The sequence below is a fragment of the Calliphora vicina genome, chromosome 4 (genome assembly GCF_958450345.1).
Source record: "Calliphora vicina chromosome 4, idCalVici1.1, whole genome shotgun sequence".
In the NCBI taxonomy this organism is placed as follows: domain Eukaryota; kingdom Metazoa; phylum Arthropoda; class Insecta; order Diptera; family Calliphoridae; genus Calliphora; species Calliphora vicina.
In genome coordinates this window covers 113,135,916-113,163,706 of record NC_088783.1, presented here as the reverse complement: position 1 = coordinate 113,163,706, position 27,791 = coordinate 113,135,916, and the positions used below count along the sequence as shown (strand labels likewise).

The 27,791-nt window shown below is 28.4% G+C and overlaps 1 protein-coding gene across 1 annotated transcript; it reads right to left on the bottom strand.

The window, feature by feature from the left end:
- Nucleotides 1-5: 5 nt before the first annotated feature.
- Nucleotides 6-27,765, bottom strand: LOC135957458 (transmembrane protein 198). Its single transcript, XM_065508206.1, has 6 exons — nt 27,618-27,765; nt 9,715-9,817; nt 1,245-1,507; nt 1,016-1,180; nt 535-804; nt 6-468 (listed from the first exon to the last, which is right to left on the bottom strand). Exons 1-6 carry the CDS (start codon nt 27,687-27,689, stop codon nt 286-288), a joined length of 1,056 nt encoding a protein of 351 aa, XP_065364278.1. The 5' UTR covers nt 27,690-27,765; the 3' UTR covers nt 6-285.
- Between the last annotated feature and the right edge of the window lie 26 nt (nt 27,766-27,791).

Sequence of the window (27,791 nt, the reverse complement as noted above, 5' to 3'; positions counted from 1 at the left end):
TTTTTGTTTCTTATTATATTTTTAAGTTTCTCTAGGGGAAACCAATATAAAGCTGTTGAATTTTCTTTTTCAATTTCAAGTTTCTGTGTTTTTTGTGTTTAACAGACAAGCTTAAGCTTGCATAAATTTTTTTTTTAGTTTTCTTGTTTTTTTTTAATAAATAAAGTATATGCAAAGTGTTTTACAGTTTAGTACTTACTTACACATAAAATTTCATTGATTATTTTCGGTTTTAGGTTTGTATCATCATCACCATCATCTTTACATGTAATTATAAACCGAGTGTTATGCTATATCACGCACAATTTCAATTTTATCAAACATATCCGAATCGGGTGGTATGGTGGTGAAATGTGTGCGATCACTGCGAAAGGTATTGCGTTCATTGGAACTAGTTTTGAGTGAACGTTCCGAGGGTGTTTCCGTGCCGCTTAATTGTATACGTTTCTGTAAAGCTGAAACAAAATTCTAAAAGAAAAACAAAAATTTGAAACTTTTATTGGTTTATCATTCAAAAAAACAAAATTAACCCACCTGTGATATAATATCGCCACGTGCCGTGCGTACTTGATAAAGGTAACGGAATTTACGTTGTCTGGCCTCTTCGCGGGTCTCTCGAGGTCTGGATTGCATGCGTTGCAGTTGTTGGTGACGTTTTTGAAACACTCGCTTGCGATGATCTATGCCCCAGGCTGTTATGAAACTCTGTATCATTAGACCAATGATAATGCTAACTGGCCAGGCAAATATCAAAATACCGCCATAACAGGCCGGCGGATTTGGATGGGGTTTCATGTTGAAAATCTAAATAAGAAAATAAAAGCAATTAAAAAAACACAAATACTAATTTTAGAGCTTTTTATATGATTTAAAATCGTAAATAAATAAAGCTATGGCATCACTGTCCATCATTTGTACCGTTAACCTTAAAACCCTGATGCCAACTAATGATTTTTTTTTCAACCCTAAAATATAATTTTTCAAATTTCATACATTTTAACCCTTTTACACTCACCCACTTGGTCAGCATTAGACCGTGCAAAAAGAAATCAATCGAACATATAATCATGGCTGAGCCCACAACACTGGTGGTTAAAATTGTTATATATTTGGCGCTGCACAATGTAAGAACCGAACATATAATGGCGCCACCAATTAAAGCTACCGTTATTTCAGCTTGCTGTAACGAAATCAGAAATTTATTAATTAAAACCCTTAACAATTCAAACAAATCTTTAACTTACACCAAATTCATTATCCGGCATTGTGGCCACACAAACGGCCATGGCCGCCCCGGCTATAATAACGCCTGCAAAAGCACTTATAAAAAATGTGGCCACTGGGTATGTGGAACCCAATACCGCTCCTATTAAACCACCCACCAATGAAGAGCAAGCATCGGCCGGTTCACCCAAATAGCCGGTGACATATACGCGCATCATAGCCACCGCTTTTATGCCTATAAAAGCTCCTGTCAAAAATCCCACCGCCCGCAAACAGCGATAGCCTAAACATAAGAATACATACAAATATAAGTAATTATGTGTTTAATTAAGTCATTAATTAACACATGAATGTTCATAAATTAATATTTAACTAATTATTTTATTAAATCACGACATCATAACATTTTTATTTACATATTTATTTTTTTTTCTCTTTTCATTCAAATGTCACATAAGGTTTCTGTTTTATTTTGTAAATAATAAAAAATACCGTTATCACACTTATGTAAATACATACACGCAAAAAAAATTAATGAGACGAATTAGCTAAACAAGGGAGAGTGAGTGAGAATTACCGAAACAAAGATGAGGTAGATTATAGGGATGTCATATGAAGAGTTATTGTTTACATTTTCTATACATTCTAATGTGGGTCTTATTGCATGAAAGCAAATGTTGGATATGGAATCGGATAAAATATGAACATAATCGAATAAAACATGAACATAATTCTAATAATGACGAATGAAATTAAAAGGTTTATATTAAATCGAGTGAAAAACAAGTAAGAGAGCTATATTCGGCTGTGCCGAATCTTATATACCCTTCACCAAATTATACTTAAAAATTTTAAATATTTTTAGGTAAACAAAATTTTATTTTTTTCCAGTTGTTTTTTGAATTTTTTGAAAAAAAAAATTTTTCGATTATTATTTTAAATTTAATTATTTTTTTTTTTTAAATTTAAAATTTTTTTTTTTTAAATTTTAAAAATTTTTTTTTTTTAAATTTAAAATTTTTTTTTTTAAATTTTAAAATTTTTTTTTTTGTTTTTTCAATTTTTTTTTTTTTTAAAAAAAAATTCGGGTTCAAAATTTTTTTTCCCGATTTTGACCCATTGTAGGTCCAACTTACTATGGTCTTATATACGTCGTTGCAAATGTCTTTGAAATATCTATCATTAGATATCCATATTGTCTATATTAATGTCTTAGTAATCCAGATATAGGTAAAAAATAGGTCAAAAATAGAGGTTGTCTTGGTTTTTTCCTCATATCTCAGCCATTTGTGGACCGATTTTGCTGATTTTAAATAGCAAAATTCTCGAAAGCATGTCTGACCGAATTATTGAAGATTTGGATCCCGAAGATATCTGGGGTCTTCAGAAAACTGATTTCAACAGACAGACAGACGGACAGACAGACAGACAGACAGACAGACAGACAGACAGACAGACGGACATGGCTTAATCGACTCCGCTATCTATAAGGATCCAGAATATATATACTTTATAGGGTCGGAAATGAAAAATGTAGAAATTACAAACGGAATGACAAACTTATATATACCCTTCTCACGAAGCTGAAGGGTATAACAAGTAAGAGAGCTTTATTCGGCTGTGCCAAATCTTATATACCCTTCACCAAATTATACTTCAAAATAAATTTTTTTAAATATTTTTAGGTAAACAAAATTTAAGTTTTTTTTAATTTGTTTTCAAAATTTTTTTTTTGAAATTGTTTTTTAATTTTTTTTAAAAAAAATTTAATTTTTTTTTAAAAAAGAATTTATGGCAAAAATATTTTTTTATGAAAAAAAATTCGGGTTAAAAAATATTTTTCCCGATTTTGAGCCATTGTAGGTCCAACTTACTATAGCCTTATCTACATCGTTGCAATGGACTTTGAAATATCTATCATTAGATATCCATATTGTCTATATTAATGACTTAATTATCCAGATATAGATCAAAAATAGGCCAAAAATCTAGGTTTTTCCGGGTTTTTCCTAATATTTCAGCCATTTATGGGCCGATTTTATCGATTTTAGGAGCCGCAGATTTTTTTTTTTTTTACAAATTTGGTATTTTTGTAATATTTGGGTTGAAATCTTCTAGAAAAAATCAATTCCCCAAAATTTTTAAATTTTCGAAAAAATACCTTTTATTCTGCGGCTCCTCATATGAACCATCCAATTTAGGCCAAAAGAAATTGGTAATCATTGACCAATAGCGCTCGCCATTGACGGAGATAGCCTGCCCAATGTTGTCCTCTCAAACATAAATATGGACTCAAAATCCACAACAAACCGTGACTTTTGCGGGATTCATTGGAGGCTCTTGGATCTCTTGTGAATTGGTATCGTCACAAATTCGACAATTTTGTTTGTTGACGTACCCAATCATCCAAAAATGGGACTCACCGTAAGAAGCAAGAGGCCCGAACAGTACAACCAACTTTCTAAAATAATTTCGCTATATCCGTCTATGGTTATTTGGCCAAAACAAAACGAATAAATGACAGCCATTTCGACAGATGTAGTTTTAACAATATGACAGCTATCAACTGTCAAAGTTCGGAAGATCCTTTATATACATGATTCTGTATAAGATGAATATTTCTTAAGCAAAAATTATTTTTCCAAAAAATTTTTTTGGAAAAATATTTTTTAGAAATATTTTCCAAAAAAATTTTTTTTAAAAAAAAAAATTTTTTTGGAAAATTTTTTGTTTAAATAAAAATATTTAAAAAAAAAATTTTTTAAGTATAATTTGGTGAAGGGTACATAAGAATCGGCATAGCCGAATATAGCTCTCTTACTTGTTATACCCTTCACCTTCGTGAGAAGGGTATATATAAGTTTGTCATTCCGTTTGTAATTTCTACATTTTTCATTTCCGACCCTATAAAGTATATATATTCTGGATCCTTATAGATAGGGGAGTCGATTAAGCCATGTCCGTCTGTCTGTTGAAATCAATTTTCTGAAGACCCCAAATATCTTCGGGATCCAAATCTTCAATAATTCTGTCAGACATGCATTCGAGAAGTTTGCTATTTAAAAATCGGTCCATAAATAACGGAGATATGAGCAAAAAACCGGGACAACCTCGATTTTTGACCTATTTTTGATCTATATCTGGATTACTAATTCATTAATATAGGCAATATGGATATCTAATGATAGATATTTCAAAGTCCATTGCAACGATATAGATAAGGCTATATTTAACCCGAATTTTTTTTTCATAAAAAAATTTTTTTGTCATACATTTTTTTTCCAATAAAATTAAAAACTAAAAAAAAAAAATTTTTTTTAAAATTTTTTTTAAAAAATTTGGAAAAAACTTTTTTTAAAAAAAATTAAAAACAATTTCAAAAAAAAAAAAAAATTGAAAAACAATTAAAAAAAAAAAAAATTTTAATTTTGTTTACCTAAAAATATTTAAAAAAATTTATTTTGAATTATAATTTGGTGAAGGGTATATAAGATTCGGCATAGCCGAATATAACTCTCTTACTTGTTTTTATTCAATTTCTTTTGAACCTGTTCATTTTCACTCCATTCTTATTATCCAGTTAATTTTTTATTCGATTCCTTTAGAACTGGTTAATTTTCCGTGCTATTCTATATGAACCGTCTCTTTTTCACTCTATTCTATATGAATTGATGGATTTATCACTCTATTCTATATGAATCGATTTATTTTTAAGACTATTCTGTGAGTGACGTTTAATTGTTCACACTATCCTACATCAACCAGTTAAATTTTCTCACTATTCTATATGATCCGGATAATTTTTCATAATATTCTCTATGTTATGGAATTGAATCGAAAATGAACCAATTCATATAGAACTGAACTAGTTCATATGCAATCGACTGAAAAATTTTTCAGTTTCATGTAATTTATTTGAAATAATTTTGTTTCAATCATTATTTTCAGTGTAATCATGAGGATGGTGAGTGTGGTAAACGTGTCAAGAAACGACCTTCAGGCGATTTTTATATTTTTATTATATAATAGGTGAACTGTGTGCTAAATTACATATACAATGTACATATATACAAATACATATATGATTATGTACTGATGTGTATGTGTGACAACACATCCCAGCAGTTCTAGCTGACTGTCCCGAACTAATGATTTTACCCATCACTTAGGGTGACAGGAAGGTTTATTTACTGTGCCAAATTATACTTCTAAATACAAATTTAAAATATTTTTAGGTAAACAAAGTTAAGTTTTTTTTCCAAAGTTGCTTTTTTTAATTTTTTGGAAATTTTTTTTTAAAATTTTTTTTTTTTTTTTCGAAATTGTTTTTTAGTTTTTTTTAAAAAAAAAGTTTTTTTCCAAATTTTTAAAAATAAAAATTTTAATTTTTTTTTAAAACAAATTTTATGACAAAAAAATAGTTTGATGAGTAAAAATTCGGGTTAAAAAATATTTTTCCCGATTTTGACCCATTGTAGGTCCAACTTACTATAGCCTTATCTACATCGTTGCAATGGACTTTGAAATATCTATCATTAGATATCCATATTGTCTATATTAATGACTTAGTAATCCATATATAGATCAAAAATAGGTAAAAAATCGAGGTTGTCCCGGTTTTTTGCTCATATCTCCGTTATTTATGGACCGATTTTGCTGATTTTAAATAGCAAACTTCTCGAAAGCATATCTGACAGAATTATTGAAGATTTGGATCCCGAAGATATCTGGGGTCTTCAGAAAATTGATTTCAACAGACAGACAGACGGATCCAGAATATATAAACTTTATAGGGTCCGAAATGAAAAATGTAGAAATTACAAACGGAATGACAAACTTATATATACCCTTCTCACGAAGGTGAAGGGTATAAATAGGTCATAAATCGAGAGGTTGTCCTGGGTTTTTCCTCATATCTCCGTTATTTATGGACCGATTTTTCTGATTTTAAATAGCAAACTTCTCGAAAGCATGTCTGAGAGAATTATTGAAGATTTGGATCCCGAAGATATGTGGGGTCTTCAGAAAATTGATTTCAACAGACAGACAGACGGACATGGGTTAATCGACTCCGCTATCTATAAGGATCCAGAATATATATACTTTATAGGGTCGGAAAATTATTTTGTGGAAATTACAAATAGAAATCGAATCGAAAAATAATTTCTATATCGAAATTGTGATAAAATGTACTAAATTTCTTGCTCCATAACGAATGCCATAATCTCAAATATGAAAATTGCGATAAATTTTACTCGATATGCGGTAATTTGGCCCCAGTTTGTACGAATTACTCACAAAATAAGTGCAGTACAACATAAACCTTTAAAGTGACTACATTCTAGATTACTTAGAGACACTTAAGTGACAATTGGCTTCTCGCTAGATTACCTGGAATGTATATAGTAACCAATTGACTTATCTCTGCACTACAAAGAGCACATACGTGTCAAATGATGCATGAAGCAGACATTAGTGTCAATTACTGTATAAAAGGGATACATGGACTACTTGCTTAACTGCTGCGCTGTTTGTAAATACAATATATGGGAGTATATGGGTGTCGTTAGAACTACTTTTTTCAGTTATAGTTTAATGATTGGTTAAGTAAGGATTAAATCATGATTAAACTGGCAATGACATTAAATCTGTCAAAATATGAGAAAGAACAAGCGAATTTATATACAAGGTGGTGTCGGTGGCGAATTCAGGCAAATACAAGCGAATTCATGCATTTTTTATATGTGGAGTTTGTCATTCGAAACAATGAGAGAGTGGTTTTGAATGTCAAACTCCATTTATAAAAAATTAATGAATTCGCTCGTATTTTCCTGAATTCGCCACCGACACCACCTTGTATATAAATTCGCCTTGAGAATGAATTAAAGGAAACAAACAAGGCGAATTTATATAAAAGGTGGTATCGGTGGCGAATTCAGGAAAATACGAGCGAATTCATTGTCGTATATTCCTGAATTCGCCACCGACACCACCTTGTATATAAATTCGCCTTGAGAAAGAATTAAAGGAAACAAACAAGGCGAATTTATGTAATTGTTTGAGAAACTGACTCTTTGGATGTGCATAAGGTTAATAATTATGGACAAGCAGTGCCAGAGGTAAGTTTTTGTAGAGAGAAAAGAAAAAATGGATTTTAATTTTGTTAATATTTTAGATAAATTGGCAAGAAAGCTGCCTGGAGCTGCAATTGCAATTACATCGTTCGAAGAATCAAGCGAGACGCATACGAGATATGCTAAGAGAAAAGTTAAGTTATTTAGAACATTAATAAAATGCTGATTTTGAAAGCCAAAGAACATAAAAAAATTTAAATTTAAAAATTCAAACTTGAAAGTGTTATAGCTTTAAATTTGCTAGACTTTTTTATGTAATTTTCTTCTATAAATGAATTCTGGTTTAGTTTACAATTCAAAACCGTTTACATTTTTATATTATCTCTTGTAGTATAGAAGTTATGTTCAGTTTCCTTATAAAACCTAGAAATTAATATTAATCATACGCCAGAGTATTTGAAATTTTAAAACATTTTTAAAATATTAATAATTCTTAGAATTTAAAAGATTTTGAACAAATTTAAATGGCATTTTAAAGCTAAATAGCTGTAAATTCATTAACAAAAAAAAAAGAAAATTGTAAAATGTTGTTTTTGTATTTAGTGGAAAAGAAAAAAAAAATATTAAAAAAAATTTTAAGATTTTTTGGATTTTAAAAGTTAAAGAATTCAAAATTACAACAATTTTATTGCAATTTTACTGTATAAAGAATTCTATATTATTGTTGGATTTCATTAATATTTGTTTAAGAAATTTCTTGTTTGTAAAATACAAATTCTAACTTTAAAGTTTTATAGCTTTTATATTGTTGGCTTTTTAAATTAGTTTATTTAATTATAAGAATTCTAGAAGAGTTTAAAAATCAATACTTTTTAAGGTTTTCAATTATCTCTAATGGTTTTGAAGTTATTTGAAAATTTCTTTAAAAACCTGTTAATCAATATTAATCATACGCCAGAGTATTTGAAATTTTAATACATTTTTAAAATATTGATAATTTTTAGAATTTAAAAGATTTTGAAAAAATTTAAATGCAGTTTTAAAGCTAAATAGCTTGGAATTCATTAACAATTTAAGAAAATTTAAAAATGTTGTTTTGGTATTTAAAAATTTTTAAGTGAAAATGAGAAATTATTTTTGCTTAAAATCATACGCCAGAGTATTTGCAATTCTAATACATTTTTAAAATATTGATAATTTTTAGAATTTAAAAGATTTTCAAAAAAATTTAAATGCTGTTTTAAAGCTAAATAGCTTGGAATTCATTAATAATTTAAGAAAATTTAAAAATGTTGTTTTAGTATTTAAAAATTTTTAAGTGAAAAAGAGAAATTATTTTTGCTCAAAATCATACGCCAGAGTATTTGAAATTTTAATACATTTTTAAAATATTGATCAATTTTTAGAATTTAAAAGATTTTCAAAAAAATTTAAATGCAGTTTTAAAGCTAAATAGCTTGGAATTCATTAATAATTTAAGAAAATTTAAAAATGTTTTTGTATTTAAAAATTTTTAAGTGAAAAATAGAAATTATTTTTGCTTAAAATAAAATTTTAACTTTTGACTTATTTGCTTAAATTGCTATTTTTAAATTGAATTCTGGAAGTGTTTTAAATTCAAAACCGTTTACAAATTTTTATTATCTCTAATGGTTTGAAAGTTATGGGTGAAATTATGATACATTTTTAAAATATTGATAATTTTTCACATTGACGAGATTTTGAAAAAATTTAAACAGCATTTTAAAGCTAATTATAGCTATATTCATAAACATTTTAATATGAAAAATCTTAATTTTGCATTTAAAAAATTTTTTTTTAGTGAAAAAGAGAATTTTTTTTTTTTTGCTCAAAATAAATTGATGTTAAAATTAACACCTTAAATTTAAATTCAAAACATTTTACTTAAACTGGAATTCTAAAAGTGTTTAAAATTCAAAACTGTTCACAGTTCTTAAATATCTTTTAAAGTTTTGAAGTTATGGCTGTTTTCCTTAAAAAACCTAGAAATTAATATTAATCATACGCCACAGTATTTGGAATATTACAGCATTTTTAAATTAATAACAATTCTGGAAATTGAAAAGATGTCAAAATGATTTAAATGTCATTTTAAAGCTAAATAGCTAAAGTTTCTCAAACAATTACAAAAAATTAATAAATCATATTTCAAGTGAATATAAATCATATTAAAATAAAGTAAGAAAATTTATCGTAATTTTCTTTTAAATTTTCTGTCATAATTTAAGAAAATTTATAAGAATTACGATAAATTTTCTTACTTTATTTTAATTTATGATTTATATTCACTTGAAATATGATTTATTAAACATCGTTTATAGCCTAGTTTAACTAACTAACATGTGAAAAACTGCTACTTTATTTTCACAAGTACTTTTTTTCAAGTATTACTTACCTAGGAGCACAAACACAATACCAAATACCGCACACATTGACCATAATAGAGCATACATTGTATCGGGTGGGGTATTGTTGCAGGGATGATCTTCCAGGAAGCCCTGTAATAATGAAAAAAAATAATAAAGTAAATAAACTAGCACAGTTGAAAAATTTCAATAAGAATTACATACATACATAGATATTAATATTTATATAGTTTTTAGGTTATACAATTGTAATAATAAAGTGAAGAGTTAAATTAGCAAGTAATATCTGGAGGTATATACAGTGGTTAACAAAACAATGGAAACTTTTCCAAATATTCCATATGTTGCCCAAAATTTCAAATATTTTTTTAAAATAAAATTTTTTTTTTTAGTATTTTACTTGAATAGTTTTATTTATATAAATTAACTGAAAAACAAACAACATAATTAATTATATTCTGAAAAAATTAAAACAAAATTAAAAAATATTCACTATTTCGCTGCTGACAAAACAATGGAAACTTTTAAACTTCTGCCAGACAGAAGTGTAAAACGAAAATAATATTTAAAAGAACGTTGTAAAAAGCATCCTGTTTACAGTTATTTTATTTTATTTTTAAATTCTGATAATTTTTCACAATTTCTTTTTCCAAGTTTTTCGCATAATTGTTTTTTTTTCAAAGTTAACGAAAATGGCTAAAGTTAAGATTTGGAAGACTTAAAAAATAAAATAATTAACGATTTTAAAGCTGGTTTAAAACAAAAAAGTATCTGTGACAAATATTCAATAAATAAATCAGCAGTTTCAAAAATTATAAAGAAATTTCGTGAGACAGGTTCCACAAAAACTCAACATTTAGGTGGAAGACCTCGTAAGACTACTCCTAGACAAGATAATTTAATAGCGAGAGAGTTCAAGAAATTCCCAAAAATAACTCCTCCAGAGTTTGTTAATAGCCTAAAATTAGAAATAAGTACCCGAACATTTAGTCGCAGGGCAAATGTGGCTGGTCTTGGCTGCTATCGTCCTGTGAAAAAACCACTCATTTCTAAAAAGAACCGTTCTGCTCGTCTACAATTTGCCAGGGATCATTTAAACTGGTCGATACAGAAATGGAATTACTGTCCTCTTTTCCGACGAATCCAAACACAATTTAAGAGGCAGTGATGGGAGAACATTTGTAAGACGACCAAAGGGAAAAAGATTAGATCCAAAGTACACAAATAAGACTGTATAGTTTGGCTGGGGCAATATTATGGTATGGGGATGTTTTTCAGGGCAAGCTATGGGCCCAATTCATATTGTTACGAAATTGTACTTGAATTCAAATATAAAGATTTTAACGGCTGATTTAAAGTTGCATAATGCTTTCAAATAGCAGTGCCCAAACTTTAACATATCTGTGGGCATTATTAACATTGAATAAAAGCTTTCAGTTGACCATTGATCGTAAGTTGGCAACGCTGTTTGCTGCGACCTTATATTCGAATTCGAATATTCAGTTAAAGAACATTGTAGAAAGTACACCACAGATGGTGTATGTATTAGAAAGCTCTAGACAGCTAAAGAGCAATCTAGAGTGCAGATGGCAGTGTTATAAATAGTGGCAGAGGTTGCAGTCGTTAGTGAGTTTATCAGAGACGCTTTTCGAATAAACATCAACTGAGTGCCTTAAAGTGTGTGGTGTTTTTCAAGTAAATTCGTGTACATTATAAAGTGTGTCTTTATTTCTGTGAATTTATAAACGTGTATATAAAAAACACTGAGTGACTATTTAATTCTGTTGTTGTACATTTTAAATAAATAAAGAGTTGTTACAATTTTCAAACTACTAAACGGCTTTTATTTGCAATCAAAAGTATCCGGTTTATTTAAAGGAAATAAACCAACGTTTTGAAAAGGTTAAAACGTAACAATATTATAAAAGATACCATGACAGATATAGGATACTGAACCATATTAAACGATGTTATGTATCCATACGCTGAGGAAAATATGTCCCTAGTTTGGAGATTCCAATACGACAACGAGCCGAAACACACCTCTAGGGTTGTAACCGAGTGGTTACAATCCAACGAGGTACGCGTTTTGAAGTGGCCTGCCCAATCGCCAGATCTCAATCCCCTAGAAAATCTATGGGAAATTGTAGATCATAAAATAAGGATCCAAATTTACACCAGGAAGTAAGATTTATCGGAGGCGGTTATAAGGGAATGGCAAAATATTTCAAAGCGGACCATTGACTCATTAATTGGTTCAATGCATCGTCGATGTGTAGCAGTTATAAAAAATAAGTGATACCCAACAAAAAATTGAGTTATTGCAAAGTTTAGACCATATTTGTTAAAATAATACCTATTGTTTTGTCAATGCCGTAATAAAGAAATCTTTTAATTTTGTTTTCTCATTTTTAGAATTTAATTAATTATGTCCTTTGTTTTTTTTGTTAAATTAAGTTAATAAATATTACAAAAATGTTAAAATTTTTTAAAAAAATATTTCAGATTTTAGGCCTCTTATGAAATATTTGGAAAAGTTTCCATTGTATATATATATGTTGAGATAATAGAGAGTTTCTTAACGCTCATTCCCTTTTCCCTTTTGGAATTTGTTAAAGAAAATTCTTAAAAATTTAATTTAATAGCTATCGAGTGCATAAAGTCCTTTAGTTATATTTTTCTAACTAAAATTAATGGCACCTGAATATGAACAAAATATATCTGGTTTGTATTTATAATTTGGATAGCAAAGAAAATCCATTCATTTATTTTGCATTGATTCAATTAAAAATCAAAACGTTTTTGTCATTAATATAATAAAATGGAGCAAAAACAACAGAACAACAACAAAAAAAACTCAAGTTAACCATTATTTCTTGAGTTCAATGGGTCATAGACAACAAAAACAACAACCAATGCATTGCAATGCAATCATGGGTGTAAAGAAGAGAGAGATGAAGAAGAAGAAAAAAATGTCAACAGCAAAATAAATAAAAGCATCCGTTTTCATTGTGTGGCCTCAAACTAGTGTTGATTACTAGAAAAACAAAAGGTAGAAAGAGAAAGAGAAAGAGAGGGAGGAAGGAGAACAGCAGTACTTTGTTATTAGTGGTGGGGTTGTGTAGGGAGATGCCACATTAGTTTGAATTAAAAGTAAAGCAGAGATTTTGGTAAAAGCTGAAAATTTAATATTTTCATATATTTTGTTTATAAAAACTGCAATTAGATAAAAAAATGAGACTTAAACAAGTGGAACTCCTAGATGCTGTTTAAATTATAATTTTTACTGGGATTTCGAGGGAAAACTTTATCATGTTTTTACCCCTCCATTCACTCTGTTTTAAAAGCTGTGAAAACAAATAAAAACTACTAAATTCAGACATCTACGATGACGCTAAACATTAACTATAAACTACTATACAAATTGCACCGAAACTGGGTCAATCTCAAACAAACACACACACATTATGTTTTCTTTTTCTATATTATAAATTTTATTTGCAGTAAGTTTAATGCAAATTTGTAAAAAAAAAACTAAAGAACAAATACGACAACACACAAAGACAAATATAATATAAATTTAACATTTCGAATTCAGCTAAAAGCAAAGTTTTATATTAAAATAAAACTTAATAAAAAAAAGATAAATTTGGGGAAGCATTTAAGCTTTCATAGAGTCTTTTATAAGCTCCAATCATAGGCCTTTATATAGTCCTACATAACCTTCAATTGTAAGGCTTCAAACGTATTTATATAGTCCTACATAAGCTTCAATCGAAGGTCTTTATATGGTCCTTAAGTTAAGTTATCTTCATTGTTTCTTATCCCTTTAATATCACCAACAAGTTTTCGTCTCTATTTCCATTCATTATTGTATTGAATGTCTTGAAACCAAAACAGTGCCCTCTGAGTATGTTCCAGCTTATTCAAACGAAGCTTTAAGAAAACCTCAAACAATCATCCATACTGATAACGGTTTGGTTTTTATGTCATTTGTAACATAAGTACATATTTTCCTTACCATTCACAACCATCTTTTGTAACTTTTTTGTTTCAAGGAAGAAAACAGGAGCAACAGAAAACAATGTTAATGCATTTGTTTGGCTTGAACATTATTCTAGCACATTAGATGGCTGGAAAGTTTGGGTGGAAAAAGGAGGACAGAAAAACAATATAATTTAAATAGAACATATTTTTAAGCATAAGAAAGTATTTGAAATGAAAAAAATAATTTTTTTTTAAAAAGTAGTAAAAATACTACCTTTTTTATTGTAAAGAAAATCAATTAATTAAAGATTTTGTACAAAAATTGTGTTAAATAAAAATTAATTTTGTAAAAAAAAGAAAAATCTAAAATTAAGCATTTTTACATTTTGAAAAAAAGTAGTAAAAATACTACTTTTTTACAATTTTCACCACAATCATTAGATTTTTATATAAAGAGCATTGCAATGAATTCTTAACAAATTTAGTACTATTTTCATAATTTTTTAAAAAGGTACTAAAAAAATAAACTTCCAAAATATGTCGAAATTAAATTTGAAACATTAATCCAACAAAATCTGTATAAAATTTTGTTAATTATACATTTTGAAAAAAGTAGTAAAAAATACTACCTTTTTTATATTCAACAAAAATCATTAGAATTGTAAGAAAAATCCATTTATTCAAGACTTTTTATTGAATTCTATATAATAAACATGATTTTTGTAAGATTTAGCTACATTTACTACTGTTTTTTAAAAAAGTACGAAAAATTATAACAAGAAAATTTAGCAAAAATAGTGTTAAATTAGTAGTAGTAGTAGTAGTAGTAGAAATACTACTTTTTTTAAATTTGAACCAAAATGCATTTAATAGACAAATAGATTTGTCTATTAAGAGCATTAATTAAAATTTTGAATTAAATTCTTTATAATGCCAACAAATTCATTAACAATATAGTACTATTTCCATAATTTTTTAAAAAAGTACTAAAAAATAAACTTCCAAAATAAGTCGAAATTAAATTTGAAATATTAATCCAACAAATCTGTATAAAATATTGTTAACAATACATTTTTGAAAAAAGTAGTAGAAAATACTACCTTTTTTATATTCAACAAAAAGCATTAGAATTGTAAGAAAAATCCATTTATTCAAGGCTTTTTATTGAATTCTTTATAATACACATGATTTTTGTAAGATTTAGCTACATTTACTACTGTTTTTTTAAAAAGTACGAAAAATTCGAACAAGAAAATTTAGCAAAAATAGTGTTAAATTATGTTGTTAGTTGAAAATAAGTCTAAAACTATGAAATTTTACATTTTGAAAAAAAGTAGTAGAAATACTACTTTTTTAAATTTGAAGCAAAATGCTTAGATTTGAATATTAAGAGCATTAATTAAAATTTTGAATTAAATTCTTTATAATGCCAACAAATTCTTTAACAATTTAGTACTATTTTTTTAATTTTTAAAAAAAGTACTAAAAAATTAACTTCCAAAATGTGTGAAAATTATGTTAGAATTATTCATCCAATAAAATCTGTATAAAATTTTGTTAATAATACATTTTTGAAAAAAGTAGTAGAAAATACTACCTTTTTTATATTCAACAAAAATCATTAGAATTGTAAGAAAAATCAATTTATTCAAGGCTTTTTATTGAATTCTGTATAATAAACAAGATTTTTGTAAGATTTAGCTACATTTACTACTGTTTTTTTAAAAAGTTCGAAAAATTCTAACAAGAAAATTTAGCAAAAATAGTGTTAAATTATGTTGTTAGTTGAAAATAAATCTAAAATTATGAAATTTTTCATTTTGAAAAAAAGTAGTAGAAATACTACTTTTTTAAATTTGAAGCAAAATGCTTAGATTTGTCTATTAAGAGTAGTAATTCAAATTTTTAATTAAATTCTTTATAATGCCAACAAATTCTTTAACAATTTAGTACTATTTTTTTAATTTTGGAAAAATGTACTAAAAAAATAAACTTCCAAAATAAGTCGAAATTAAATTAGAAATAATAATCCAACAAAATCTGTATAAAATTTTGTTAATAATACATTTTTGAAAAAAGTAGTAGAAAATACTACCTTTTTTATATTCAACAAAAATCATTAAAATTTTAACGAAAATTCATTTATTCAAGACTTTTTATTGAATTCTTTATAATAAAAATGATTTTTATAAGATTTAGTTAGCTACATTTACTACTGTTTTTTTAAAAAGTTCGAAAAATTCTAACAAGAAAATTTAGCAAAAATAGTGTTAAATTATGTTGTTGGTTGAAAATAAATCTAAAACTATGCATTTTACTTTACATTTTGAAAAAAAGTAGTAGAAATACTACTTTTTTAAATTTGAACCAAAATGCTTAGATTTGTATAGATGGTTTTTTTAATCCATGATTTTTAATTATATTCTTCATGATGCAAAGAATTTTCCAACAATTTAGTACTATTTTTTTAATTTTGAAAAAAAGGTACTAAAAAAATAAACTTCCCAAATGTGTGAAAATTAAGTTAGAAATAATAATCCAACAAAATCTGTATAAAATTTTGTTAATAATACATTTTTAAAAAAAGTAGTAAAAAATACTACCTTTTTTTATATTCAACAAAAATCATTAGAATTGTAAGAAAAATCCATTTATTCAAGGCTTTTTATTGAATTCTTTATATTAAACATGATTTTTGTAAGATTTAGCTACATTTACTACTGTTTTTTAAATAGTACGAAAAGTTCTAACAAGAAAATTTAGCTAAAATAGTGTTAAATTATGTATTTGGTTTAAAATAAGTCTAAAACATTGAAATTTTACATTTTGAAAAAAAGTAGTAGAAATACTACTTTTTTAAATTTGAACCAAAATGCTTATATTTGTGAAAATTTAGCAAAAATAGTGTTAAATTATGTTGTTAGTTGAAAATAAGTCTAAAACTATGAAATTTTACATTTGAAAATTTGAAGCAAAATGCTTAGATTTGAATATTAGAGCATTAATTAAAATTTTGAATTAAATTCTTTATAATGCCAACAAATTCTTTAACAATTAGTACTATTTTTTTAATTTTGAAAAAAAAGTACTAAAAAATAAAATTCCAAAATGTAAGAAAATTGTGTTAGAACTTGTAATCCAATAAAATCTGTATAAAATTTGGTTAGTTATAATTTTTTTAAAAAGGTAGTAAAAATACTACCTTTTTTATTTCAAACAAAAATTATTAGATTTCTGTAAAAACGAATCAATTGTTGGGTTTTTATTGAATTCTATATAAAAAAAATAATTTTATAATATTTTTAAACATTTACTACTATTTAAAAAAAGGTACTAAAAAAACCTGACCCCAAAAAACTCAAAATGTATGGCAAATATGGTGTATTTACTAAATCTATTAAAATTTTGCTAAAATTTGATTTTTGAAAAAGTAGTAGAAAATACTACTTTTTTATCTTGATCCAAATTAATTAGATTTAGTTGAATATTTAAAATTAAAAAAAAGTTTATAAAATTTTACTACATTTTTTCCATTTTTAGAAAAAGCCAGCTTTTGAAATTTAAATTTATAACCCATTTTGTTTGTTACATTATTTATGCACAATAATAAAATTAATTAGAAACTTATTCACTAAAAATTCTTCTAACTTTATATCTATTCTTGTTTCTTTCATGAATGCACTTAATACAAGGGCCTGAATTAAGTGCATGAGTAGATACTAGATATTCAACTTTACCAAGGACATGAACTGTTCATTGATGTGTTAGTTGCGGCAGTAGTTGTAGCATGTGCACTTTGACTTTTTGCTACTTTTCTTTCAACTTTTGCTCCAAATTAAATGCATTTTCGGGTATAAGTATTTGTTCTATAAACATACTGTGGGACATGCTACTACTCAAATCTAATGATTTTTGTTTAAAATTAAAAAAGTAGTATTTTTCAAATGTGAGTTTATAACAGAATTTTATGATTTCAATTATAAAGAATTAATTAAAAATTATGGAATAAAGCTATATTATGCAAAACTAATGATTTTGCTTGAATTTAAAAAAGGTAGTATTTCTACTACTTTTTTCAAAAATGCTGTATTTCATAATTTTATAGCTAGAAAATCATTTAACACAATTTTGGCATACTTTGGTACATTAAATTTTTAGTACTTTTTTTAAAAATAGTAGTAAATATACCAAAATCTTAGAAAAATCGTAAACATTATAAAGAATTAAATGAAAAACCAATAGATAACTGATTTTCCCTACAAATGTAATAATTTTTGTTTAAAATAAAAAAGGTAGTATTTTTACTACTTTTTTTCAAAAAAGTAATATTAGCTCATTTATATGCAGAATTTGTTGGTTTAATATTTCCATCACAAGTTTTACATATTTTGGAAGTTTTTATATTTACTACTTTTTTTAAAAAACAAGAAAATAGTACTAATTTCTTAAAGAATTAATTTATATTGTAAATAATTTAATTAAAAATCATGATATAAGAGTTCTGCTATACAATACAATGATTTTGGTGGAATTTAAAAAAGGTAGTATTTCTACTACTTTTTTTTTAAAGTAGTATTTTACAATTTTACATAGATTTTATTAATAGAAAATCATTTTAAACAATTTTGGCATACTTTAATACATTAAATTTTCAGTACATTTTTAAAAAAAAGTAGTAAATATACCAAAATTTAAAAAAAAATCTTTGCTTTATAGAGAATTCTATAAAAAAGTCATTAAATAATGACTTTCTTTTAAATTAGAAAAGGTAGTATTTTTAATACTTTTTTCAATTATTTCTTTAGTTTTAAACATTTTAGTGTTTTTAAATTTATTTTCATAACTGCATTATTTTTCACATTGAACTTATCACTGACAGTTCATCTTTGTCTATTAATTTGCTAAAGACATCTTACACTAATGACTATGTGGGGAATTTGGGTCATTTAAATTAATTGCTTTAGATGCCAATGCCAAAATAGGAGAATAGAAGAGATAGTATTAAATTATTGTTAAGAAACTGTGGCTGACAGCAGCAACTTGACATTCGAATATGTTTTTGACAATAGATAATTGACAAGTAGGGGGACAAGTTAGTTTAGCTTCAATCTTAGTTCCTAGACTGAATCATTCATTCCCTTAGCACTAAATTTGGTTATCACAACAGTTTTCTCTGTGTGACAAACATTAAAAAAAAAAATTACTTTTGAAGTCGTCTTTATAATGACAATAAGTGGTTTGTATTTGTTTATATAAATTCTGATATTAAAAAGTTAGCTTTTGAAAGATAATAACAATATTTTTCCAGATATTTTTTCAGATCTCTTAAGATTTTTATCCAACTAGAACCATTTTTATATTCCCAACTAAAACTAAACTTCCTCGAGTTATTTAATACACAAACAATTCTAAAAAAATTTTAGTTACTCCTGAACGAAGTTCTAATTAGAAATTCCATAGCATAGTATTGTGCAACTAAATATTTCCTAATACACTTTATTAAATTATTCAATTCACAAACCTTCAACACATTCAAGTAGTTCTAGCCTAGGCGAATTCATATATGAATTCGCCTTGGTTCTTGCAATTGCAGTTGAAGATTTTATCTTATTCCGTCATTTTAACAAACACAACAACCACAACAACAAAAACCCGTACACGACTTCTACTAATTAAACGAAACGAATAGAAAAATTTGCAAATTTTAATTTCCGATTTGTGTGTGAACATTCATTGATACTTTCAATTAAACACTTTTAGTTTATCACCAACACATTAGTTAAGACTTTTCACTAAATTTTAATTAATTTTGAACACTTTTTATACCATTTTTCCCGATTGAAATAAACCGACAACATTTTGGCGCCCGATTACTTAAACGTTTGATAATAAGACTAAAAAGTGCAGATGAAAAGGAGGAGGGCAATAATAATTCATACTAGTACAGGGTTGGAAATTAAAACTTAATCCAAATTAGTATTATAAACAAAAATATTAAATAATATAAATACGATTTTTGTAGCGAATAAATTATTATTCGAATAGAAAATAACTGCTTTATAGCAAAAACATCGTTTAAACTTTTAATAGGGATTTTTGATTTTTGATGATTTTTGCAACGAATAAAAAACTTAATCGAATAATTGATAACGAATAATCGTTAAAATTTAGACTACAGAACCACAAAATGTAATGCAGATCAGTATCATAATGAAATATAATAAATATTAAAAGATTTTTGCAACGAATAAAAAATTATTCGAATAAATGAGAACGAATAATCGTTATATTTATGAATTTAGAGCCAGAAAACATAAACCAAATCAGTATCATAAAGAAAAATATTAAATATTATATGATTTTTGAAACGAATAAAAAACTTAATAGTATAATTGATAACGAATAATCGTTAAAATTTTGACTTTAAAACCACAAAACTAAATTACAATAAAACATATTAAATAATGTATGAATTTTGTATGAATTTTGTAGCGAATAAATTATTATTCGAATAAATATAAACGAATAATCGGTAGAAAATAACTGCTTTATAGCAAAATTATCATTTATACTTTTAAATAGGAAGATTTTGGTATAAAAGATGATTTTTGCAACGAATAAAAAACTTAATCGAATAATTGAGAACGAATAATCGTGAAATTATAACTGCTTTAATAGATAAAGTTTTCTAGAGCATTATCTGTCTCTTAAATCATTTGTCATTAAATAAATTAGTTTACAATAAATAAAATCAATACCTAGTTTTTTGGAACAGATAAAATTTTAAATTTTACTTTTATAGATTGTACCTTATTTTTTTAACAATTTGTACTCTCGTACAATTCAAATTTAATTTCTCTTTTGTCTTTTGGCATTTCCATCCCTGAACTGATTAGAACAAATTCGACGCAAATTCATACAAGGTGGAGCAAGTGACGAGGCGAATTTAGGAAAATTGTCACGAATTCATTCATTCATTTTTTTATATGGAGTTGGACATTCTTATTAGTGAGAGTATTGTTCGGAATGTCAAATTAATGACTTCGCGCCAATTTCCCTGAATTCGCCTCGCCACTTGCTCCACCTTGTATAAATTCGCTGTGAACAAGTTGAAGAAAAAGGATTACCAAACGTTTAAGTAATCGGGAGCCAAAATGTTGTCGGCTTATTTCAATTGGGAAAAATAGTATAAAAAGTGTTCAAAATTAATTAAAATTTAGTGAAAAGTCTTAACTAATGTGTTGGTGATAAACTAAAAGTGTTTAAATGAAAGCATCTATGAATGTTAACACACAAATCGAAAATTAAAATTTGCAAATTTTTCTATTCGTTTCGTTTAATTAGTAGAAGTCGTGTACGGGTTTTTGTTGTTGTGGTTGTTGTGTTTGTTAAAATGACGGAATTAGACAAAATCTGCAACTGCAATTGCTAGAACTACTAGAATTGCAAGAATGTGTTGAAGGTTTGTGAATTGAATAATTTAATAAAGTGTATTAGGAAATATTAAGTTGCACAATACTATACTATGGAATTTCTAATTAGAATTTCGTTCAGGAGTAACTAAAATTGATTTAGAATTGTTTGTGTATTAAATAACTCGAGGAAGTTTAGTTGGCTGCTTTAAATAATTGGCAGAATTATTATTGCTCTAATTGGATTTTTTTTAGAAAAACTGCAATTTGTTTACATATTAATTTTTATACCCTACACCATGAGTGGTTTGTCATTCCGTTTGTAATTTCTACATTTTTCATTTGCGACCCCACAAAGTATATACAGTGGTTGACAAAACAATGGAAACTTTTCCAAATATTTCATTAGTGGCCTAAAATCTGAAATAATTTTTTAAAAAATTTTAACATTTCTGTAGAAAGGACATAATTAATTAAATTCTAAAAATGAGAAAACAAAATTAAAAGATTTCTTTATTACGGCATTGACAAAACAATGGAAACTTAGGTATTATTTTAACAAATATGGTCTAAACTTTGCAATAACTCAATATTTTGTTGGGTATCCCTTATTTTTTATAACTGCTACACATCGACGATGCATTGAACCAATTAAAGAGTCAATGGTCTGCTTTGAAATATTTTGTCATTCCCTTATAACCGCCTTCGATAAATCTTCCTTCCTGGTGTAATTTTGGGTCCTTATTTTACGATCTACAATTTCCCATAGATTTTCTATGGGATTGAGATCTGGCGATTGGGCAGGCCACTTCAAAACACGTACCTCGTTGGATTGTAACCACTCGGTTACAACCCTAGAGATGAGTTTCGGGTCGTTGTCGTATTGGAATCTCCAAACTAGGGGCATATTTTCCTCAGCGTATGGATACATAACATCGTTTAATATGGTTCTGTATCCTATACCTGTCATGGTATCTTTTATAATATTGTTACGTTTTAACCTTTTCAAAACGTTGGTTTATTTCCTTTAAATAAACCGGATACTTTTGATTGCAAATAAAAGCCGTTTAGTAGTTTGAAAATTGTAACAACTCTTTATTTATTTAAAATGTACAACAACAGAATTAAATAGTCACTCAGTGTTTTTTATACACGTTTATAAATTCACAGAAATAAAGACACACTTTATAATGTACACGAATTTACTTGAAAAACACAACACACTTTAAGGCACTCAGTTGATGTTTATTCGAAAAGCGTCTCTGATAAACTCACTAACGACTGCAACCTCTGCCATCTGTACTCTAGATTGCTCTTTAGCTGTCTAGAGCTTTCTAATACATACGCCATCTGTGGTGTACTTTCTACAATGTTCTTTAACTGAATATTCGAATTCGAATATAAGGTCGCAGCAAACAGCGTTGCCAACTTACGATCAAGCTTTTATTCAATGTTAATAATGCCCACAGATAAGTTAAAGTTTGGGTACTGCTATTTGAAAGCATTATGCAACTTTAAATCAGCCGTTAAAATCTTTATATTTGAATTCAAGTACAATTTCGTAACAATATGAATTGGGCCCATACCTTGCCCTTAAATACATCCTCATACCATAATATTGCCACCGCCAAACTTTACAGTCTTATTTGTGTAATTTGGATCTAATCTTTTTCCCTTTGGTCGTCTTACAAATGTTCTCCCATCACTGCCTCTTAAATTGTATTTGGATGCGTCGGAAAAGAGGACAGTATTCCATTTCTCTATCGACCAGTTTAAATGATCCCTGGCAAATTGTAGACGAGCAGAACGGTTGTTTTTAGAAATGAGTGGTTTTTTCACAGGACGATAGCAATCAAGACCAGCCTCATTTGCCATGCGACTAACTGTTCGGCTGCTTATTTCTAATTTTAGGCTATTAACAAACTCTGGAGGAGTTATTTTTGGGAATTTCTCGAACTCTCTCGCTATTAAATTATCTTGCCTAGGAGTAGTCTTACGAGGTCTTCCACCTAAATGTTGAGTTTTTGTGGAACCGGTCTCACGAAATTTCTTTTTTTAATTTTTGAAACTGCTGTTATATTTATTGAATATTTGTCACAGATACTTTTATGTTTTAAACCAGCTTTAAAATCGTTAATTATTTTATTTTTAAAGTCTTCACAAATCTTAACTTTAGCCATTTTCGTTAACTTTGAAAAAAAGCAATTATGCGAAAAACTTAGAAAAAGAAATTGTGAAAAATTACCAGAATTTAAAAATAAAATAACTGTAAACAGGATGCTTTTTACAACGTTCTTTTAAATATTATTTTCGTTTTACACTTCTTTCTGGCTGAAGTCTAAAAGTTTCCATTGTTTTGTCAGTAGCGAAATAGTGAATATTTTTAATTTTGTTTTAATTTTTTCAGAATATAATTAATTATGTTGTTTGTTTAAAACTTTACAAGTAAAATACTAAAAAAAAAATTTTATTTTAAATTTTGTGCTACATATGGAATATTTGGAAAAGTTTCCATTGTTTTGTCAACCACTGTATATAGACAATATGGATATCTAATGATAGAAATTTCAAAGACCTTTGCAACGACGTATGTAAGACCATAGTAAGTTGGACCTACAATGGGTCAAAATCGGAAAAAATATTTTTTAGTCCAAATTTTTTTTCACCAAAAAAAATTAAAAAACTAATTTTTTTTTTCAAATTTAAAAAAAAATTTTAAAAAATTTTTTTTGCTCACCTAAAAATATTAACATTTTTATTTTGAAGGGTATATAAGATTCGGCACAGCCGAATATAGATCTCATACTTATTTTATATGAAACCTTTTCGGTCAATATTGCCATGTCCGTCTGTATGTTGAAATCAATTTTCCGTATTCCCCAAATAACTTACAAACATGACATGACACATCAATATATCGGGAATTCTTCCGGCTCGGTTGCTATTTAAAATCGGCCCACAAATGGCTGAGATATTCAAATTCGAACATTTTTTTTTCCAAAAAATAAAAAAAATAAGATTCGGCACAACATAGAATTTGAATAGGAAAAATGAGAAAAGGGAAAAAAACTCCCGCGGAATATTTTTCATAATTGGGCTGATTGTCCTAGAGCAGGTCTTTAAAATCGCTTAGTTTATCTTCAATCTAAGATGTTTATATAGTCTCGGTGGAGCTTAAACTGTTGGTCTTTATATAATCCTAGTGAAGGTCTCTAAAGTGTATTAGTTTATCTTCAATCGTAGTTGTTTATATAGCCTCAGTTGACCCAATTGATGGTCTTTATATACCTATTGGAGGTCTCTAAACTGTCTTTGATTGGCTTCAATTGCAGTTTTTTATTTAGTCACGGTAGAACTTTAACTGTTGGTCTTTATATAGTCCTTGTGGAGGTCTCTAAACTGTCTTAGTTTAGCTTCAATCGTAATTGTTTATATAGTCTCAGTTGAGCTTCAATTGTTGATCTTTATATAGTTCTAGTAGATGTCTTTAAATTGTCTTAGTTTAGCTTCAATCAGTTGAGCTTCAATTGATGGTCTTTATATACCTATTGGGGTCTCTAAACTGTCTTAGTTTGGCTTCAATCGTAGTTGTTTATATAGTCTCAGTGGACCTTCATTTGTTGGTCTTTATATAGTCCTAGTCGTTAGTTGGCTGCATTGAAGAGTCGCTATCATATAAGGAGTATTCAATTGTTGCCTTCCTTGATATCGAAGGTGCTTTTAACAATGTCAGGCCCGATGCCATCCTATCTGCGATAGATGAACTGGGGATTGATCTGTGTGTACGCCGGTTAGTCGGAAAATTACTCGGCTATAGAGTCATATGTGCTACCCTAGGTGGTACAAGTGTTTCAAGAGTGGCCAATCGAAGAACCCCACAGGGAGGTGTATTATCTCCACTTCTGTGGAACCTGGCTATGAATACCCTGTTGGTCAGGATGGACAACAGAAGGATTAAAACAGTCGCGTACGCTGACGATGTAGCCGTTTTTATATCTGGTAAATTTCTGGATACAATATCTAGTTGTATGGAATCGGCATTAAGTACACTGAGTGAGTGGAGTATATCGAGTGGACTTAGTGTGAACCCCCAAAAAACGGAACTGGTTCTCTTCACTAGGAGGTATAAGATCGATGACTTTAGACCACCTAGACTGAATGGAATCAGTCTTGAAATTAGGGATAATGCAAAATATCTTGGCATCATTCTAGATAAGATATTGTCCTGGAATATGAATATTCAGAACAGGATTAACAAGGCCTACGTGGCCATCTACTCCTGCAAAAAGGCAATTGGTACTAACTGGGGCATTATGCCGAAAGGTATCAATTGGATCTTCAAAGCAGTCGTCAAACCCACCTTGTTCTATGGAGTATTGGTGTGGTGGCAGGCCTTGGATAATGCTACTCACCGGAAGGCCGTTGAACGAGTTCTAAGGACTATTGCGATACTGATTACAGGCGCTATAAGGTCTACTTCCTCTAAGGTACTTTTTACTATTCTAAACTGGTTACCAGTGGATTTGATGGTGATACAAATGGCTCTCAACTCTGCTGTGAGACTAAATGCGGGTTGTTCGTGGTCTGGTAAGGACCTTGGACACTCTAGGATACTGAATTACTATGGTCTCATACATGGTAATGTCGATTACTGCATCGCAAAACCTTTTTTCGATAGGCATTTCCATATTATGATCCCGAACAGGGATTTATGGCAGCGCGGACTCTTCCCTCCTACTGATGTCATACGGATATATACTGATGGCTCTAATAGGGGAAACAAGGTCGGTGGAGGTTTCTATATTGAAAACTTTGGGATAAAAACCTACTTTAGGCTACCTAATTTCTGTACTGCTCTTCAGGCGGAAATTACTGCCATTAAGCGTGCATCCAACTGGCTGAGGTATTATCGAATATCTGGTGATATATGTATATTAACGGATTAGCGGGTGTCTTTACGACATCTAGGTTAACCGAGGAATGCCGGGTATCCCTAAATGAGATAGCGAGACATTCTAGGATAACGCTTATATGGGTCCCTGGACACGATGGAAATCAGGGTAATTGTATAGCAGATGATTTGGCCAAAAGGGGTGCGATGATGAGTGAGGAGGCAATCGATCCCTTTTCTAATATTTCCCTTGTTAAATGCAAGATGGTTGTTCAGCAGAAACTATATGAGACTGCACAAAACAGGTGGACTAATGAACCTTCCTGTGCTACAGCGAGGTCGACTTGGCCCGTATATGATGCCAACAGGACGAATCTACTTGTAGAATACCGTCGTGAGCAAATAAGGCTAATTGTCTCCTTTATTACAGGACACTGTTTAATCGGGACACATGCTAGAAGATTAGGCCTACGGTACAAGGATTACTTTAGAAGCTGCCATAATGAAGGAGATGAAGAGACTGTGTATCATCTTTTCTGCCAATGTCCGGCTCTTACAAACCTGAGGGAACGCATCCTCGGATTTCCATTCCTATCATGCTTGGACGAGCTATCAAGGTTGAGTCTAAAAAGAATCTACTCCTTCATCCGGGAATCTGGCTGGTTTAATTTGGAGGCAACGGAAGTATTGTAAATACCCTGATGTCTACCCCCTGGGTATCACAATGGGATCAGATTTGAATGGACCCAAGTGAGCTGCTTGAGAAGCAGCAGCCCATGGAACCTAACCTAACCTAGTCCTAATGGAGATCTCTAAACTGTCTTAGTTCCGCTAATTATAATAATTCACCCCTATCCTGAAGAACATGTGAAATTTATGTTCCCATGAAATATCCATTTCCCTGCTATCCTGATATTCCCCTGAACTTTTCATTCACAATAGTTGATTTTGTTCGTAACAGCTGTTTATTGTTTACAAAATTACATCTAAAAATTTCACAACATGGGGAATTTTTTCACGTGAACAAAGTTTAAGAACGAAAAATGGGAAAAGGGAACATATTTCATGTGAAATATTGATTCGCGATAGGAGTGATTGACTTGTTTCCCCATTTGAACATAAAACCCGCTTTACATTAGTTTTTCTTCTAAGAAGAAGAAGAATTCTGGCAAATAATTTTGGGTCTAGGTTTCCTGATAATCTAACCTAAGTAACCAATGAAATGTGCATAGGAACTAGCTTTTCAATCAATTTCAGTGAATTTTTTCAAATAATATTTATAAATAACAGCCAAAATTTATTAAAATACAAAATTTTGTTTCCCCAAATATTATTTTCATGGTTTTTGTTTATATTAACTAACAAACTGGTTGACAGCACTGTCTGCAGGTGACATATTTACATATACAGTTATTTTACTTATTTGTAAACAAGCCGCCGCGTTGCCAGTGTTTATGCATATAAGTACACATTGAGAAAAAAAGCCCAACTGTTTACGGATATATGAAATTATCCTTGACCCTGTTTTGCTATTTTCCATCGTCATCATCAACAGCAGCAGCATCTTAACGTATTGCAAGATGTAAATAAAATGATGACGCTGGTAAAAAATAATAAGAAACAAAAAGGGTTAACTACTTACCTTTATGAAAAATTGCCAATCCATTTTGTGAATTTCTGGATGTTCCGTTTCATAAACAAATACCGAATCCATAATGTTAAGTTTCTAATGATTTTATGGATTTTTTTTTAAAGGAACTTGTAAGAATTTTGTTTTCAAAATATTAGTTTTCATCAAGTGTTTTATTAAAATTAT

Coding starts and splice junctions, on each gene's coding strand:
- LOC135957458 (XM_065508206.1), bottom strand. CDS start 27,689: ATGGATTCGGTATTTGTTTATGAAACGGAACATCCAGAAATTCACAAA. Junction 9,818..27,617: donor ATTGGCAATTTTTCATAAAG/GTAAGTAGTTAA, acceptor TCATTATTACAG/GGCTTCCTGGAAGATCATCC. Junction 1,181..1,244: donor TGCCGGATAATGAATTTGGT/GTAAGTTAAAGA, acceptor ATTTCGTTACAG/CAAGCTGAAATAACGGTAGC.